Here is a 19,647-nt window from a genome sequence, read left to right on the forward strand (position 1 = left end):
AGGAAAACAGGCAGCTCACGCTCAAAAGACCGGAACTCCCAGATGGCTTTCAGGGAAGGGTTTTTAAAGGCAGCATTAGGGACTTCCCTGGCAGTCCAGTGGAAGGCTTTGCCTTCCAATGCAGGGGGTGTGGATTCGATCCCTGGTTGGGGAGCTAAGATCCCACATTCCTCATGGCCAAAAAAAAAAAAACCAAAACATAAAACAGAAGCAGTATTGTAACAAATTCAATAAAGACTTTAATAATGGTCCACATCAAAACAAAATCTTTAAAAAATAATAAAGGCAACATTAAGGGTGAGGTTGCAGGGTGTGCAATCAGCTTGTGAATATCCTTCTGATTGGTTGATGGTGAAGTAACAGGGTGATCTTTCAGGAATCTCAATTATCAACCTTCTGGTTCCAATTGGTCTGGAGACTACATGTTGGGGGTCAGCATGCAGTTAACTTCTTCCACCTATAGACTGTATTTTTTAAAATTTCATGTAACAGAAACTCAATTCAAACTAGCCAGGATGGGGTGGGAATTATGGGTCATGTAACTGTGAAGTCATATAACTTCAGGTAGGGCTGGATCAAGCTGCTAGAATGATATCCTTGGGAGTTTGTGGGGGTTTTTCCTATTTTTCTTTCTTGCCTCTGTTTCCCTCCATTGTGGCTTCACTCTCAGGCAACTTTGAGTTTACGTAGTCTTTGCAGCCCTTGCTTTCAAAAGGAGAAAGACCATCTTGCTCTTGGTTCCTCTCTCCTTCCCTGACTCCACTTCTCACTTCCATGCTGGGCACACACACAGATACACCACGATCCCTTAGAGGTGTGTCATGATGTTTGGAGAAGAGTATGAAAGCCTAAACTCATGGGAAATAACCTGAAGAGACAATTTTAAAATCTGTTTAGCAATCAGAATATAGGACTCTCTTGTGTAATAAAAGAGAAATTTTTATCTCAAGAACCCTTAACTATAATTTCACATTGTTATCCCCATTTTAGAGAAATAACATTCTAATGGCAATTGAAGCACAGAAAGCCTAAGTAACTTACTTGCCTAAGGTCACACAACTGATATCTGGTAGAGCTGAGATGCAAACCTGGGGAGGTCTGTCAGCAAAGTCAAAGTTCCTAGCATTTCTGCCCAGCTGCTAAGCTTATTAGGAAATAATAAGCTCCCTCCGTAGAAATGGGAGTAATAATAGCACCTACTTCTAGGGTTGTTGGGGGGATTTTATGTATTAATACATAGAAAGTGCTTACAGTAGTGCCTAGCACACAGTAAACACTCAGTAAATGCTCTTGAGTCTTTCTGAGCTGGAGATTGAGGAGAGATGGAGGAGGAGGGAAGCCAAGACTTAATTGGTCAACTGTTCTAGGTAGTAGGGCTCTGGCTTACTGATATTAGACTATGTTGAATTGACGAATGTCTAACTTTCCTCTACACAGCTTAATTCTGCACGTGTTTAGGGCAGTTTTGACATTTATGATTTTTCACTCGGAGACCGAGCCTCTGCGAGCAGGTTCCCATAATTGAGGATTGCCTTTTCCAGCCAATCGCAGCGGTGATCTACCCTGCAGCTGAGTGTAATTTTAATTCTGTTATGGAAATTGTCTGTTTCATGCAATAGAATTCCAAATGTTTTACTTTGTAGTTTAATAACTACAGAAAATAAACATGTAGGCTTCCTAAGGAGAACTTCAGACGCCAAAAGAATGCAGAGCATTTGAACTTTGGGCAAGTGATAGCATCTTAAACTGAGATTCCTCCTGTACGCACTGTACTCTCTTTCCCGGCCTCAAGGAACGTGCCTGAGGGATTTACACCTGTCCTTTCTGTCTGGTGAGAAACCTGCTCGATAGCACGCAGTTAAATACCCAAGCAATACACAGCCACCACTAAAGCAAAACTTCACCAAACCCCTGATTTCTCCTTCCACGAGAGAATGTATTTCTAATGTCACAAGTATCCTACTATAAATGATACATTCATTCCTGAGATGGAGACATAGGGGTCCCTAGCAATGCAAGGATTACTAAAAACTTTGGGGCATATTTCTAAAGAGGGACACAGCTGTTAACTGACATTGACATGTATTAGCAAAAAGGCCAAAGCAGGTGTCTTGCTTTGCCGATTCAGCACAAAGAAGGGGCTCTAAGCATTATGATAACAGGGCCATTCATGTTGCTATAGGCTATAGTTGTGTGCTCCCACTTCCATAATAAACCTATTTTCAGGGGCTTATAATTCAACCGTAAAAATCTGCTCCATGCTCAAACTCAGCAGAACAAAATCTCAGGCTCTGAGCAAGAATCCCTCCCTGACTTAAAATATTTTTTAAATATGTGTTTTGGATGGGGTTTAAATTTACAAAGTGCCAAAAATATTAGGGATTTGAACAGCTATTTTTCTTTAGTTGATATCTAGAGACAACTAATCCATTCCTATTGTAAAGGAAGCTCCAGGTTTTTTTTATCAGTTTTGCCTGAAAGGTTGTCAAGTTGGAAAGAAGTTAAACACCAGTCTGAAATGAATTAGAGAGCATTAGACAATAATTAAACTGAAATTAAGGCATCATTTATTCATCAAGTCACCACTAAGAAAAGAATCCAATCCTCGTAGATACCTTTAAAATATTTAGATATCTTAAACACCTTTGCAAGGCCGGAGAGAATGATGGGATTGTTTCTGCTCAGAGGGGTTTGCTGATGACGGTGACTGAATTTTAAATGCCGCTGAGCCCTGGGGAGGGGAGTGAAGCTGCACTCTAAAAGCTGCCTTCCACTTGTGCTGATAATTGGAAGGGATGGCCAATCGCAGGAAAACTCTCCCATCTCCGTAGGATGGCCTTGGTCCCAGAGTCCCCAGAGTCATGTGGGGCAAAATCAGCAGGTTGGTGACATATCCCTTTATCTTCCTCTTAAGAAGTTACTGCCATAGGTTAACTGGGGCTCGTCTCACTGCAGTGCTCTGAGAAACCATGTCGAATGTGTCTCAGAATTGTCTCTCCAAAGAAGGGAAGACTGGGCCATTCAGCCATTAAGAGAATTAACTTCCCCACCTTTCTAGACTCCTAGGGCTTTTAGTGTTGAATGTCTCAAATCCTGAAACCTCTCAGTTGCAAAAAAACTGGGAAGCTTGGCCACCCTAGTGATGGAGGGACCAACAGCATCTGCTAAAGGGGGAGTAGAGACCCAGGGCCATGCTCCAGGACCACAGACACTTCTGAAACTGTTTTCGAATAAGGATGTGTTCATTTAGCTGCCGGGCTTTTTGTGAGCTGGGGCCAGCACTGAATTGCTAGGACATAGGTGATTCCACTGAGGTAGGTGAGGGAGTTTTCTCCTTCTTTGCTCTCCGCATGGTGGCACTCAACCTCTAATCTAAATGAATGCCTAACAGATACTAACGACTATCGATTTGGAAGCAAAGCAAATTTCATCTTGCCCACACGTTTCCATTGGTCCTGCTCCCATCTCTCCAGGGGGCTCAACCACTTCTCTCCTGATACTCCGCACCCCCCATCCAAAGGCCTCAAGCTGCCACCGGGGCTCACACTGATCCCTACCCTGTCCCCTAGTCTGCACACTCATCTTTCAGCTTAGCCACCTCGTCTTTGCAGCCTTCCCGACTTGACCCCTCTGGAAGAACTGACTGCCACTGTCCCGTCTAGATTTCCATCCGATCAATGTATATGAGGACAAATGCAGATCAGTGAAGGATAAGGACAAGGGCACACGTATAATTCTGGAGCCCAAGAGGCCTCCCTGCAACCTGCATTCTAGAAATCCTGGGGCATTCTCGAAACTGTGGGCTCTCCCTCCCCAGAGCCTCAGAGGGCTGGAGGAGAGCCTGCAGGGCTTCCCAAAACCCTTCTTTGTTCAAATGGAGAAACTGAGGCTCAGGAGAAAAGTGACTTGCCTTCAGCCTGCAGCCAGGGAAGGCGGCAGGGCCACTCCCTATCTGACCACAGTACCCTATTTCTTTCCCCCAAATGATGCTGAATCCCAGAGAAACTCTGGATTGAAGAGGACTTAAGTCATCTGAGACCCGTGACTCCAAGTGTGGTTCCCGGACCAGCAGGTGGGACCTCACCTGGAGACTGTTAGGAAAGCCAGACTCTCAGGTCCACCCCAGCCCCACTGGGTCAGAATCTGCATTTCGACAGCATGCACAGGTGGCGCGTGTGCAAGGAAATTTTGAGAAACACTTGTCTGCTGGGGCTCTCGAGCATTGATCTAGCCCCTGGGTGATTCCAACCACCTAGGGAGCTTTAAAGGATTAAGATACCTGAGTTTCATCCCGGGAGCCTGCAGCCAGTAAATAGGAATGGCTTTAACCATTTAATGGCTCTCCAGGCGATTCTGTGTGCAGCAAAGCTAGAGAACTACTGGTTTGGTCCATCATGCCCACCAAGGGCCCTTCAAGCTTCTGCTTGAATCATGCCAATGGCAACCTCATCACCCTGAGGACAGCCTCGTCTGTCTTTGGACACTTAGACAATCTCCCTCAAAAAGCAGAAAGGTCTTCCTTGGAGGTAATGTAACAGTCCAGGGTCCCCTGACTGACTTCTCGATCACTTGCACGGGTCCATGTCACAAGAGATCCAGTTGCTAACGAAGGGATGTATACTTAGTACACAGGTGTGTGCATCTAGTTTATTTCATACTCATACAATGTGTCCCCAGAGTGTCATATTTATGAGATTCACATCTTCTCTCCGGTTAGAGTTACTATTGTTGTCTGGAAAGCAGTATTTTCTAACTCCTATGTATCTGGAATGACCCTGTCTGGGATAACGGTGGGAGAGGCATTTTATCTATGGTTTTAAATTTAGGGCTGTTGATGATTTCTTTGCTTTGAAAGATACTATTTAAAATAGATGGATTTCGTAAGAGATTCTTTAAATATTTTTGTGTAGAACCTTAAATCTTCTCAGTATGTCACTTTGCTTCTCTGGTGTCATTAATCGTTAATATGATTATAGCTTTATGACTTGAAACTAACTCAAAGAAAAGCTTATATGCCAAAAATATAGTCAGTGAGTTTTCCTTTGGAAGTGAAGGGGGGTAAAAACAGCTCGCTTGCCCTCTCTCTTTCTCTGGTTCTTCCTTTGTTTCTTATTTCGTATAGTGGTTTGCTGGCTGTCTTTCTGTCCTATCTGTCACTTCTATCCTGAGTTGCGTGCCCTGCCGGCTGTGTGAACTTAGAAAGAAAAGACCGTCCCTGTTGCTTAGCTGAGAAAGTCCCCTCAGATGATTAACAGATGAGCACCAGAAAGTGTAGCATTTCAAAGCTGCCATGACATTGTGGAATATTTTACATTTCGGTGGATTCATCTGTTGAACAGCCATTGTTCGCCTGGTGTGCGCCCCTTCGGGACATGTGCTTTTGGTTTGGTCTTTATTGGTTTTGTTCTTTATTTCCACTCTTTCTTTTACACAGGCACATAGGAAATCATGACTGAAATCATCTTCATAAAGCGGTGTGTGGTGTGAATTGAAATAACTCTTCCCTTTCTTCTGAGGAAGAGACGCGTCTAAAAACAGTTTGGGGCGATTGATCGGCTCACTGCTGGTGTTGCTTTTGATAAACGTGAAGGGGACAGTTAGGAAGAGAGTCCTGATTAAAGACCATCTTCCATGATGCTCCATGAGGCTCCAGAAGTTTCCAGGAAGTTTAAACCGTGGTAATATCCGCACAGCTGCCATAAGGACCAAGTTGATAGATTTTTATTCAGTCGTACATCCAAGGGAAACCTGCTCCATTTTCTCCCCACACTCAGAAATGTTTTAGGCCATGTGGAAACCGGAGTCTTTAAACATATTCATTTGTGCCGAAGTAGGCATTTGTTTCGATGGCTTCCACAGAAAAGTCCAGGCTCCTGATGTATGTGGACATGACCTCACAAACACAACAAGCAGAGAAGAACGGTGGGATTTCTCCTGGGAACAAAGATATTACAGAGAACATGGCAAGAGAGATCCCTGATTATAGTAGGAGGAATTAAATAAAAGGAATGTCCTAAATATCAGTGTGTGTGTGTGTGTGTGTGTGTGTGTGTGTGTGAGTATGTGTGTGAGAGAGAGCGGGGGGCGGGGGAGGTTATGCACCAATTAGAAGCATTGGCTCTTTTTTAAATGTCATGAGTACTGATGATAATCCCTCAACTAAATCAACATCCTATATTGACCAACTCATTTGCCAGAAACAAGAAATTTCTGTGCTGACCCTCGATCTCCATTCCACACACACCCTTACACACATACACACACACCATATATAAATTGTACTTTGCTGTTCACCAGATTGCCTATAAACTTCCCTTTTCCCATTTTTCATGACCACGTCTACCTGGTGTGCTGGGTTATGTGCGTGTGCTGCAGATTCTAAAGGCAGAGAGGCTGGAGGACAGAGTGGCCACAGGGAGAGGGGAGATGGGGGGGGGGGAGGCATTTTACATGAAGATATGAGGGTTTTCATAAAATAAAATGCAGTGCTTAATTCCCCTCTATTTGTGTTGCTGGGTATTTAAATGGCTTCTTCCCCATCTTAGTACCACCCCACAAACAGGCAAAGATTCTATGGAGTTATAACACAAACAGAAAACTGCACCAATCCTAAGTATACAACGATGGTGTTTTACACCAGTGTACACTCATGTGACCATCACTCAGATTATGACTTAGAATAGTTTCAGCCCAAAAGTGGTTCCTTTGGGCCTCTTCCTAGTCAATATTCCCACCCAGAAGCAAAACACTATTGCAACATCTATCCCAACTATCTACCACTATAAATTGGTTTTGAAATGACAAGACATTCAATATCCTAGAGAGAGGCAACCAAAATAAATTAATTAATTAATAATAATAAGAGCAATAGAAACCATTTATTGATCATTTACTATGTGTAGGCACTGTGTCAAGTACTTCATTTTACCATCATAGTTTATCTTCATATCAACACTATGAGGAAAGTATTATCCCCATTTAATAGATGAGGAAATTTCAGCTCAGAGAAATTATGGAATTTACCCAAGGTCACACAACTAGTAGGAGATAGAACCAAGATTTGAACATGGGTTTATTTCTCCAAAGCTTTAGCCCAAAGCTACTGTGCTATATCATCAAGAGGGATCAGACTGGCTGGAGTTCAGATGGGTCTCAAATAATATTCTATTAAGTCACAGGCCTGAAATAGTAAATGTTATTTTCAGATTTGATTATTTGATTTATTTCAGATTTTTTATAATATTTGTTATATTTCAGAATGTTATTTTCAGATTTAAGTCACAGGCCTGAAATAGTAAATGTTATTTTCAGATTTCAGATTTTCAGATTTAAAATGTTATTTTGATTTGAGGTTAGATATGGATTAGGTTGAACCATATGAAATTATTAATATATGACTGTTTTTGATCTGCAAAATGGTAATTTCATATGATTTAACCTCATTCCTTAATGAAAAACATATTTCATCAAAATATATCACTAGCTTCAATGAACTAAAATGCTCGATTAACTTGAATTATTGCTATTCGTTCATTTATTTATTCATTTAATAAATATATTTGACTTCTGTATATCAGGCATTGTGAGAGGTATGGGGAATATACAAGTAAACAAAACTGTTTATAATCTTGTATATCCACTTTTAACAAACAGGTCAAGTGCAGATGAATGGATAAAGAAGATGTGGTACATATATACAATGGAATACTACTCAGACATAAAAAGAATGAAATAATGCCATTTGCAGCAACATGGATACAACTAGAGATTATCATACTAAGTGAAGTAAGTCAGAGAGAGAAAGACAAATAGCCATATGATATAACTTATATGTGGAATCTAAAATAGGGCACAAATGAACTTATCTACAAAACAGAAACGGACTCACAAACATAGAGAACAGACTTGTTGTTGCCAAGGGGGTGGGGGAGGGAGAGGGATAGACTGGGAGTTTGGGGTTGGTAAATGCAAACTATTACATTTAGAATGGATAAACAACAAGGTCCTACTGTATAGCACAGGGAACTATATCCAGTCTCCTGGGATAAACCATGATGGAAAAGAATATAAAAAAAAGAATGTATGTATGTGTATAACAGTCAGTTTCCTGTAGAGCAGAGATGGGCACAACACTGTCAATCAACTAAACTTCAATAAAAAAAATAGACAGGTCAAGTGGAAAAGAACACCTTTGTGAATCAGAAATTTGTTCCTAAAAACAAAATCCCCTTTCCCCCTTTTCAAAATCCCCCTTCTTCAAAATCCCTAAGACTGTCTTAATTTTTATAATGGTCAACAATCTCAACTGTCAGAGACTGAAGCTGTGATGTTTGCTGCTCTGTACTTTTAAGGTTAGAAAAGTGATTAATACATTTTCTAAACATTTGTCACAGAAGTTCTTCAACAAAAGTACCCCACAAGGTGAACCTTCTGTTTATTTGGGGTTTTGTTAATAGTATAAACAGTAACTCAGTGTTTTTTTCAAAAAGTGCCAGAGTTCTTATCCCCAAGCAATCGGATGCTACTTTGCATATGATTTACATGTTGTTAATTTAATACTCAAATTAACTGAGACTAGTTTTCCCTACCTCACCACCTACCTTGTACTCTTTGCTCTTTCTGTTTCTAGTATTCTCACTCAGATTGAGGGAAAAAGTATGAAACAGGATACTTTCAGGGGTATCCAGCTAATGCTACAGTAGTTTTGCCAGCTGATGGAATTATTTTTTAATAGATTTTATTTTTATGGCAGTTTTAGGTTCACAGCAAAGTCAAGAGGAAAATACCTATATACCCTCCTCTCCGCACATGCACACCTTCCATGATGGAGATTTTTTATTTGTAAAGATGTTTGGATCAGGGAAAAATTATGAAAGGAAGCATTCAAAATTCAGCTGTTTGAATCAAGATCATAATAAATCCAGACCATAGAAAAAAATGAAAACCACTCTGATTTATTTTATGAAGCAAAACAAAACAAAACAAAACCCAAATCTTATAAAATAATACCAAAAGAGAAAACTATAGACTCAGTTCCTTTGTGGTTACAGATGCATATTGAATCCAGTGATACGTTTTAAAATGAATGCATTATGACTAAGTAGGATTCATTCCAGGAATGGAAAGAAGATCTAACATTAGGAAATCTGACAACATAACTCATTGCATCAACAAATTAAAGGAGGAAATATAATTATATTAGCATTTGCCAATTTAACAGCCATTCTGAACAACAACAACAAAAATTAGTAAGATAGAAATAAAAGGAAATTATTTAAATATGGAAAATACCACTTTCCCTAGACTTACATCAAGACTTACCCCATTATAGCAAATGGCAAAATACTGAAATCATTCACATCAAATACACAAATCAGGATGTTTGTTATCCTCATTATTGCCTGAAATGGTTTAAGTTTGGCTATTGTGATAAGACAAGAAAATGAAATAGTTGCTATAAACGATGAAAATTAAGAGATAAAGCTATCTTTATGTATATCTGATATGAATGTAATAGAAAGCACAAGAGATTCTAAAATATCTTTTCAGATTAATAAAAGAATTTGCTAATGTGACTGGATGCAGGATAGATCTGCAAATATCAATAACGTTAAAACTAGTGGGCAAAAGTTTTAGGAAAATTAGAATTTGCATAGTCTCAAAGTATTTTGCCCAAGATATTTATTAATTACACAGGGAAAGATGTAACTTTATAGTAGAGAAATGCAGTAGAAATCTCTTTAACCTAGTGATCAGGGTAAACAGCACCAGTGGTGAGACATCATGAATCTCTTTTGTATTAGGTACTGAGAAGGATACACAACATCACTTTTCTTTTATTCCTGCCCAAAATGTATAACCTCAGGCCAATCATGATAAAACATCAGACAAACCCAAGTTGAGGAACATTTGACAAAATAATTGATTAATAATTTTCAAAAGCATCCAGGTCATGAAAGACAAAGAAAAAATGAAGAGCTGTTACAGACTGCAGGAGATTAAGAAGAAACAACAGCTAAATGCAATGTGGGGTCCTGGATAGAATTGGAACAGAAAAAGGACATTAGTGAAAAAAAATTGGTAAAATTCAACTCAGGTCTTCAGTGTAGTGAATAGTATTAAATTAATGTTAAATTCCCGGTTCTAATCAACATTCTACTGTTTTGTAAGATGTTAGCATTAGGGGAAGCTGGGTGAGGGATATACAGAAACAATTTTTGCAACTTTTCTCAAAGTCTAAAATTAGTTCGAAATAAAAAAGTTTAGGGGAAAAAAAACCCAATAGCTTTCTTCTCTACTGACTTTCTTACTTTGATTTTCCTCAAAGCATATCTAGAGACAAGAATTTGAGGGCAAGGAATTTGAGAAGTGTCTTAGTCTGTGTGGCTGCCATAACAAAACACCAAAGACTGGGTGGCTTAAACAACAGAAGTTTATTTCTCACCTTTCTGGAAGCTGGGAAGTCCAAGATCAAGGTGCCCGCTGGTTCCATCCTGGTAAGAACTCTCTTCCAGGCTTGTAGATGGCCAAATTCTGGCCATGTCCTCACAGGGTAGAGAGAGGGAGAAAGAGAGAGAGCAAACTCTTTGGTGTTGCTTCTTAAAAGGACATTAAAACTATGAGATCAGGGCCCCACCCTCATAACTTCTTTAACCTTAATTGTCTCCATAAAGGCCCTATCTCCAAATATAGGCATGTCTCAGAGATATTGTGTGTTCAGTTCCAGACCACCACAGTAAAGCGAGTCAAATTATTTAGTTTCCCAGTGCATATAAAAGTTATGTTTACACTATACTGTAGTCTGTAAAGTGTGCAATAGCATTATGTCTAAAAAAATATAGATACCTTAATTAAAAAATACTTTATTGCTAAAAAGTGCTAACCATCATCTGGGCCTTCAGTGAATCATAATTTTTTTGCAATAGTAACATCAAAGATCACTGATCACAGATCACCAGAACAAATATAATCATAATGAGAAAGTTTGAAGTGTTACAAGAATTACCAAAATGTGACACAGAGACACGAAGTGAGCAAATGTTGTTGGAAAAATGGCGCTGACAGACATGCTCAAGGCAGGGTTGCCACAAACCTTCAATTCGTAAAAAATGCAATATCTGCAAATTGCAATAAAGTGAAGCACAGTCAAATGAGGTATTCCTGTACAATTGTGTTGGGGGTTAGGGCTTCAAAACAAGAATTTGGTGGGGAGGGGGGAACATAGAAACTCTGTGAGCTCTTAAATAGTGATTCTGGCATAGATAGCACAGGCGGGAAAGACAAACCCATGCCCAGAATATGTTTCAATCCCAATAGTGAGAACTTGTCACCTACTCTAGGGTGAAAGGGGTCCAATGTAATCAGCTTACCACCAAAAGTCATGTTCTCCTTCCCCAAGGACTGGTCCCATTGAGGGCTCAGCATCGGTCTCTGCAGCTGACAGGTCACAAAGTTAGCAGCATCTGCAGGAGATGAATCAGCCATGGTGAAAGGGAGCTGCCATGACTCCTCCATTCGTGGACCCGTTGTGCAAGCATGAGGGTGGCCAGAGCAGGGCCTGACTGATGCCTACTATCTACTGGTTGCTTAGGGCCCCCTCTGCAAATGGATACGGATGGTGGGCACTGATGTGGGTCACTCTGTACCTACTCCCTTGGGTCCATCCACATACTTCTTCCTATACCTCTTTGCCTCTGATCTTTTAACCTTTTCAGATACCTGTCCAGCCAGCCAGGCCTTTCACCACTTCCCAGGAGTCTGTGTTTATCTTTATGTCGGGTCATGTCTCCCTCCACGCAAGGTTTACTCCTGGAAGCTATGCCCACGGTGAGGCTTCCCCTCCCAGTGTTTTCAGTGTCACCCCTGAATGCGTGTAGTGTGGCAGCATTTATTTATAGCTTGCCACAAAACAGTGAATTGACCCATCTGTGAGCCCCAGACTGGGTTTTTCTCCTCCATCAGCTGGACATCGGGAACTTCCCATGTGGCCATAGGGGTGAGCTAGGGGAGAAGGGAGGGAGCTGGGGAATTTATATTTCATTTCCCATCAGTCTCCTAGAGAATGTTACTTCACTGGCACTTCGAGAAGGATGTCAACCTGGGAGCACTTAAGCTGGGAGGCTGTGGGGAAGTGGGCCAGCACCACAATATCTGCTACACTAGCAAAAACCGGTTACAAAATGGAAGTCAAAAAAATCCTATTCACCATATTAACCAGGAATAAATTTAATAATAAAGGCATAGAGCTTGTATAAAGAAAGCTATAAAATCTTATTGAAGATCTTAAAATAAGACCCAGAGAAATGGAGAAACGTATCATGTTCCTAGTAAAGAAAGCTTAATACCATAAAAATATCAGTCCTCAAATTAACTTAGAAATAAAATGCAATTCAGTTCAGCATCCCTGTGCGTTTTGTGTGTCGAGGTGCGGGGGATGCTGGGAGTACATGAAACTATTTTAAAGCTTATATATAGTAATAACTATCTGGGAATGACTAAGAGAAGTTTGAAAAAGAAAAATATTTGGAGGGGTTCCCCTACAACATAATGAAACTCATTATACTATACTATACATATATATGTGTGCATATGATATGCTATACTACACTATAATCTAAACAATATGCCATTGATATAGGAATAAATTAATAGATCAAGAATAAAATAGAGAACCAGAAATGGATCACAGTCTATATGAGAACTTAATACATGTAAAAGGTGGCACTTTGATTCAATGTGAAGAGGGTAGTTTATATACCAAATGACACAGCAGTAACTGGTTGGCCCTTGGGGTGGAGGTGAATGCTAGATCTCAGACTTCACATCATAAACAAAAATGAATTCCAGATGAAATACTCAAAAACTAAGAGTTTGGAGAAAGTTCAATACTTTCCACCTGAGAAGCAGACGCCCTGGGTTCCATCCTCAGGGAGGGGTAACAGGAGCCCCGTTGCGCCAAGCCTGCATGCTCAACGTTCCCAGGCAAACTGACGATTGGGAAGGTGAAGGCAATGGGTACTGTGTCCCAAAACGCTTCTACAAAATGAGCCTGTCGCCACACTGGGACAATACATCCTTTTATCCCCGCTTCCCCATGGGAAGCTTCTGCATGCCTTGGGAAGTTATTTAATATCTCCAGACCTCAATTTCCTCACCCATAAAAGATTGTGAAGATTCAATGAGATGACAAAGGTAACACACTTAAAAGAGTTCCTGGCACATAGTAAATGCCCAATAAATGTTAGCTATGATTATTGTTATTATTATCATTATGAGTATAGACCTTGTTTTCCTCTGTCAGGATATCATGTAAAACCAACTGGCCGTTACCAGAAAACATCGTCCCCCAGTGTTCTGGACATTAACCGCTTCTCATCGAGTCATTAGCGCACAGGCCCTGGGCTCATAGACGTAGCTTCAGCAGTGGGTCATGGCCACGTCCATGCCCGGCAGCACCTGCCTACTAATTCTTACTATAGTTACTATTATTGTTCTGCCAGATCTGTGACTTTAACACATGGCTACTTATTTCCCTTTATAATTTTGTTCAAAGCCTGTTACCTCACTCTTTGTGAAAATACAACCTAACGAGGTCTACTTGTAGCTTATCATTTGTTAATATATTTTTTTCTGTAACAGAATTTTTCTCCACTAACTTGGAGGAGAGGTAAGAAACCGTGCCTGGCTTGACCCTATCAAGTTCAACTAATCCCCATATCATATTGTTCTCTTTTAATTAGACTTCCCAACAGTTTTCTCAGTTCCAAGTTGAGGCTTCTCAGGGATCTGTGAGATCTGAAAAAGATTTCCCATAAAGTAATCTTAGAAAAGCAGAAAGCCTGAAACACATCCGGTTTTGCCCTATAACTGCAGGGCTTGCCCTAATGGGAGACCAGCCGTAGCCCCTGCTACGTCCCAGACTTCCCCTGGCCACATCTGAGTGGTCATTTCTGAGGCTGTTTGAGGTGGTGCCCATGCTTATACTGAGTTAGGAACTTGAGATGTTATCTCCGATCTTCTAAATGGAGAATGGGCTTTCAGCAGAGGAAGATAACATTTATTAAACACCTACTGTGTGACCAGGCACTATACTCTGGTCCTCATATGTCTGCAGAACATTAGCTCAGTATTTGAACTGCCTCAAAGTTTTAAAATATTTCTTTAAATTTTGCTTAGTTTAAGATTCACAAGAAGTTGCAATCTATAGCACAGAGAGTTCCTGTATACCTTTCTCCCAGCTTCCTCCAATGATCAAATCTTATATAACCATGGCATATTGTGGAAACTGACATTGGTATAATATATTAACCCAGGCACCACCCTTGTCAGATTTCACCTGCACTGCTTCCATTTGAGTCTGGGTCCTCATTAGTAATTTGCAACTTTGGGAAGAAACCTAACATCTCTCTGCTTCAGCTCACTTATCTGTAAAATGGAGATGATAATCGTGCCTATATCACAGGATTATTGTGAGAATTAAATAAGATTAGCTATTATTATTTGTGAATCCTTACAACAACCTTATGAGGTAGAGACTTGGAAGACTGTTTGCAAAACTGGCTACCATTACACTCCTTCCTTGGAGACTTTGTGTCTCTTCCCATCAAGAGATTGAGTCCATTCCCACCCCTTGAATCTGGGTTTGGTTTGTGAGACTTGCTTAGGCCAATTGAACATAGCAAGGTGATGATGTGCTGGTTTTGAGCCAATGCTTCAGCAGGGCTTATGTTGTCTCTGTCTCTGAACACTGCTTCCACCACACGAACAAGCCTAGGCTTGTTGAGGAGAGACATAGGACCCAAATCGCTCCTGTCACCCAGCAGCCAAATCCCTGAGGCAGAGCTGCCTTGCTGACCTGCAGCTGATGGTAGAGATTTGAGGGAGCCCGGCAGAGACCAGAAGAATAACTAACTCAACGGAGCCCAGCCTCAGTTTCCAACTCACAGTGAGCTAAAGAGAGGGTGATTGCTTACCACTAAAATGTCAGGGGTTGTTCCGCAGCTATAGATAACTAAAACAGATAGTATCATGAAAATGCTAATAGTAATTACATTATTGGATCATGATGAGAATTAATGAAATAATATACGTAATTCGTTTAGCATCCAGCACATGAGAAATCCTCAATAAATGTTCATTGCTGTAATCGTCATCATCTACATCATCCCATTCTACAGATAAGAAAACCGATGTTTAGAAAAGCTTAGGAAGTTTGCTAGTAAGCATCTGAGCCTGGTTTCAAACACTGATCTGATTCCAAAGCAGTGTGCTCTTCCCTGCGGGAGAATGTCTCTTTCTGTTTCCTCTGCCCTCACCCCATTGGGATAGTGGATGCTAAACCAATTCACCAGAATTCAAATAGTAATACGCTGTAACATGGGTCTCCCTCTTCCCCTCTTCCCTGTGAATCTGTAACAAACTTTTAAAAGTTGATAACATGATATTTAATATAGACACACAAAGAAAGATATTTGACATTTAAATTATTCATTTAAAATGAAAACACCCAAATTAGAGTTTTGAAGGAAATTCCAAGTTTTCTTCAAATCTTCATCGATTAAAATATTCTAATAGCAACCAGTTCACATTTCGATGTAGGAACAAGGGTCCCAGGAAATCTCCACTACTGTTATCTTTGGAATATTCTGGAATGCTGGGCAGAAGTCAACTGAATGATGCTGAGAAAAAAAGTAAAGGAAAGAGAATCTTAAAGGTCTCAGTAACTGTTAGTCTTATAACGTCATGATCCTTTTTTTTTTTTCATTCTGATGAGGACCATGGGATGAGGCCATGCCCCTGTGTGCATCTTCTGACATCAACATATTAATGTAAATGAGCAGACAGACCTGCAACAAAGGCTATGAAGATGCTGCCCTGGTGTATCTCTTTACCAAGAAGCCAGACAGAGTATGAGTGAAATGTTTGGGAAAAGGACACAGATGACTTGAATGTGATAAGCTTTCATTTTACATTTTGATGAAAAGTTGATGATTTTTATACTGTCACAGATCAAATAGTATCATAGCTAAAATATAAAATGTACATAGTTGGTTTCATCCTCTTTTGATACTCCAATCATGCAACCATGTTTATGGCCAGTTTATAATTACCACTCCCGCTGCCAAAGGAGTGATAAATGTGCTCCTCGGTACACCACTTAAGTCTGTGTCCCAGTGAAGGAACCGGAAGGCTAAATCCCACCTGATCTACAGGGGATCCTTCAGCCACAATGGGAATTAATGGAATTCTTCCCCGTAGTGAATGCGAATGTCATGGTTCAGGGCAGAGACTGCTGGTAGTTGACTCAATGTTCACCTTTCCCTTTTCATAATAACAAAGCTCTAATTTTGTTGGGGGAAGCCATGTGCCAAAATGAAAAAAAAAACCCAACAAACTATTATACCATCCTCCCCTGCAGCCAGGAGTGACCATGTGACTAAGTTCATGAGAATGATATGTAGGCTAAAATTATTAGGTGAGGGTTTTGCTGCTTTCCTTCCTCCTTCTTCCTTCCTGGAATGCAGATGTGATGGTTGGACCCTCTTGAATCCCAGCCCAAGTTCCCTCACTTAGCGGTTGAGCAATCAATCTAACTTTCCTGTGCCTCAATTTTTCATCTGTAAAACTCAAGATAACAATAGTATCTGGTCGTTGATGAGGTTATCCACACAAATGACCTTACAGAATGATTGGATATAGTGAAAGTTTTGTCAAAGACAGGTGCATTCTGTAGAAGTAGCAGGAGTAGATGTAATAAGAGTAGTAGTAGTAACAATTATAATAATAAAGTGAGTTGAGGGCCAAACTAGAAAGCACTTAAAATGCTGTTATGAGGAATTTGACTTTCACTCCATTAAAAGGATATATTGAATAATCTTAAGCAGGAGAGTAACATGACTGCTTCCAAGTTAGGAGTTATAAGCCTCCAAGTTAAAGTGTTACCTGCCCCCTCTCTCCGTAACCCAAACCTACACTAGCCATTTCTACACATCAGTTAGCAAGCCAATGCCATTTCATGGCAAAGAACTCCCAAATCTTTAATTAAAAGAGAAAAATAAAAACAACAGAAAGAGCTTTCCATAAGCAAAACCTCATTCCATTTAAAGGATTGACATTTATTCTGAAATTATGTCCTTACAATTTTCTTTTTGTCATTTTTTAAAATGTCCTTTCTTTTATGAAGTGTCGGAGGGGGTAAATGTTGTTCATAACAAAATAAAAAGCAACAAACCCTGTTCGGTACCTTGATTTTGTTTAATCTGCAAGCCTAAAAATCACAATCTAGAAAATAGGTTTAAGTATTTCAGTGGATATACTCCCCACCTCCTACCCCCAACTTTCACAAATTAAAACAAAATTTACCTCACTCACTAAGGTACTACATCATGAGTCAGAACTCAGGAAATGATCCCAGTCTTGTACACATGCATTTTGATAAAAGGTAGACAGACATCACATCAAGGTTAAATAATATGGGGTAACCATTTTGTAACTTGCTGGATTTTTTTAAACAAAGGATGATATTTATGATTAACAACCCAAACTGACCATCTGCAAAAGAGTTTCTGGACATGTGCTAGATCAGTGCTCTCAAATTTTAGCGTGCCTCGGAATCACCTGGAGTGCTTGTTAAAATCTAGGTCACTGGTTTCACCCTTTGAGTGTTTGATCCACGAGGTTTAGAGTGCGGCCTGAGAAATTTGCATAGCCAGCAAGTTCCCAGGTGAAGTTGCTTGCCCTGGGACCACACTTGGAGAATCACTGCTCTAGATAAAGAGAAGTGGTGAGAGAAAATGTGAGTCACAAAGGTATTTCTTGCAAAAAAAGTAATAAAATAAAAAGTGTATTTTTAGTTTCGTTTGTCTATAGAGTATGTGTACCTCCAGGGAATAAGTCATTTGAAAGGAATGATTGGCAGTGATCTTATAAAATGATTTTTTTAAAGCAGCATCATATTAGCTGAGAATTCCTCGGTGGGAGGGGGAAGCTTGATGCTGGGGCCTGGTGAATCATTCCATAGGCAGTGGTCTCCTTCAAGATCTGAACTTCATGTCTTTCTGTATCTTCCTGCACGTCCCTCTCCCGCTTCATTTGGACCTTGGACGTACAGAGCAACTCTAATTAGATGTAATCTTCTCAAAGGTAGGCTCTCTTCCGATCCTGCTGTCCTGTGCTGACAACAGGCCCACTAAATTTAGCAGAAGTGGATTAAAAAAACTCACATCGTCCCACCCCGGGGCATACTTGCAGCCCACCAGACAGCCCACCAGCCTCCAAACGGTTCTTAGAAAAATTAGGCTATCTTTCATTAGCTATCTATCATATGGCCTCCACCGGGCTGCAGGATATGAGGGCCATTTAATTAGGCCCTGCACCACTCTCTGGTGTGAAAAGGCTCTCAAACGCTTTGATTCCCCACTGCTTCACAGCAGGAAGTTGTTGGCGATAATTGACATAGGATTTCCTTGTTAACCAGCAGCAGACATGCCGGATTAAAGCGACAGAGATCTCGAGAAGAAAGTGAAAGAGATAAGAAGCTCAGGAAGACTTCTGCTTATTTGGCACTTGAGGACGGGGAGGAAACAGCAATCACCCACTCAAGTGGCGACTCCCAGAGTGGAAGGGCGTCCCCTTATCAGACCCATTTCAGCTTGGCTGATCAAAGATTGACTCCCCGTAAAATCACATAGGCCTGGGGTTTGTTAGTTTATTAAGCGGCAGGTTTTAGGAATTATCACAGGTTTAAAGATGGATTGCAGTTTATGTGAAGGGGGAGAGGATTATCAGGTTTTCATCTTAACAATTATAAAATATCACAGCTGAAAGCTTGCTTGCAAATGACATAATTTTCCACCGCCAACTAAACAGGTCATTGTGAGGCTACATGTAAGCGTTCTCCACGAGGGAGGAAATACAGGCAAATTAACTCTGGGGAGGAATGAAGATGAGGGGCCTCCAAACGCCTTTTTCCATTTCGGAAGCTGGCGCGCTCTCATTGTGCCCTGTGCGATTCCATAGGTAATTATATTTAATTTCTTACCGGGGCCATTTAGGTCGGCTTGCATTCAAAGAGAAGGACAAGAGAAGCAGCCCACTGAGATCATTCTGAAAAAGCGGTTGTGATAAATGATACCGAAATAGATCCACATGAGCTGAGTGAATTGAAATGTCTACTTTGGAGTAGAGACAATTATTGTATATCACTTAATAACTTAACCTTACAAGAGCACATGTGGCATTAATAAAGGGCTGGGAGCTGCAAATGCATGTTATGGGACTTCCTTTTGACAACTCTATGTAGGTCCTGGAATAGTGGAGCCGTGAGGCGGTTTTGCATGTCTACTCACTGGTGTACTTGACGATGGATCCGTGCTTCAGATGAATATGTAATTACAAGGGCTTGCATCCTTGCTAGTATTTTAAAAATTGCATTTACTTTTTTTTTTTTTTAGTTTTCAAAGAAATGTGTGTTTATGGCAGAAAATTTAGGAAACACAGCAAAATATTAAGAATGAATAAAAATACTTCCCTCCCCACACACACACCCAGTGGTAAGCACTGGAAAAATCCTGTGGTTTTGTTGTTACCTACACACAAATATGTAATGTCTTGGACCATCAGGCTTACTTCTTCTATATTTAAAAAAAA

The 19,647-nt window shown here is 40.4% G+C and overlaps 1 protein-coding gene across 1 annotated transcript in view; it reads right to left on the reverse strand.

Moving 5' to 3' along the window:
- Window positions 1-11,377: 11,377 nt before the first annotated feature.
- LOC132350874 (uncharacterized) overlaps window positions 11,378-19,647 on the reverse strand; it is a 102,558-nt gene continuing 94,288 nt past the window's right edge. Inside the window, exon 5 of the mRNA XM_059900428.1 lies at window positions 11,378-11,462. Within this exon, the coding sequence (XP_059756411.1) occupies window positions 11,453-11,462 (10 nt within the window). The 3' untranslated portion in view covers window positions 11,378-11,452. The remainder of the gene's footprint in view (window positions 11,463-19,647) is intronic.

The sequence above is a fragment of the Balaenoptera ricei genome, chromosome 16 (assembly GCF_028023285.1).
Source record: "Balaenoptera ricei isolate mBalRic1 chromosome 16, mBalRic1.hap2, whole genome shotgun sequence".
Classification (NCBI taxonomy): Eukaryota; Metazoa; Chordata; class Mammalia; order Artiodactyla; family Balaenopteridae; genus Balaenoptera; species Balaenoptera ricei.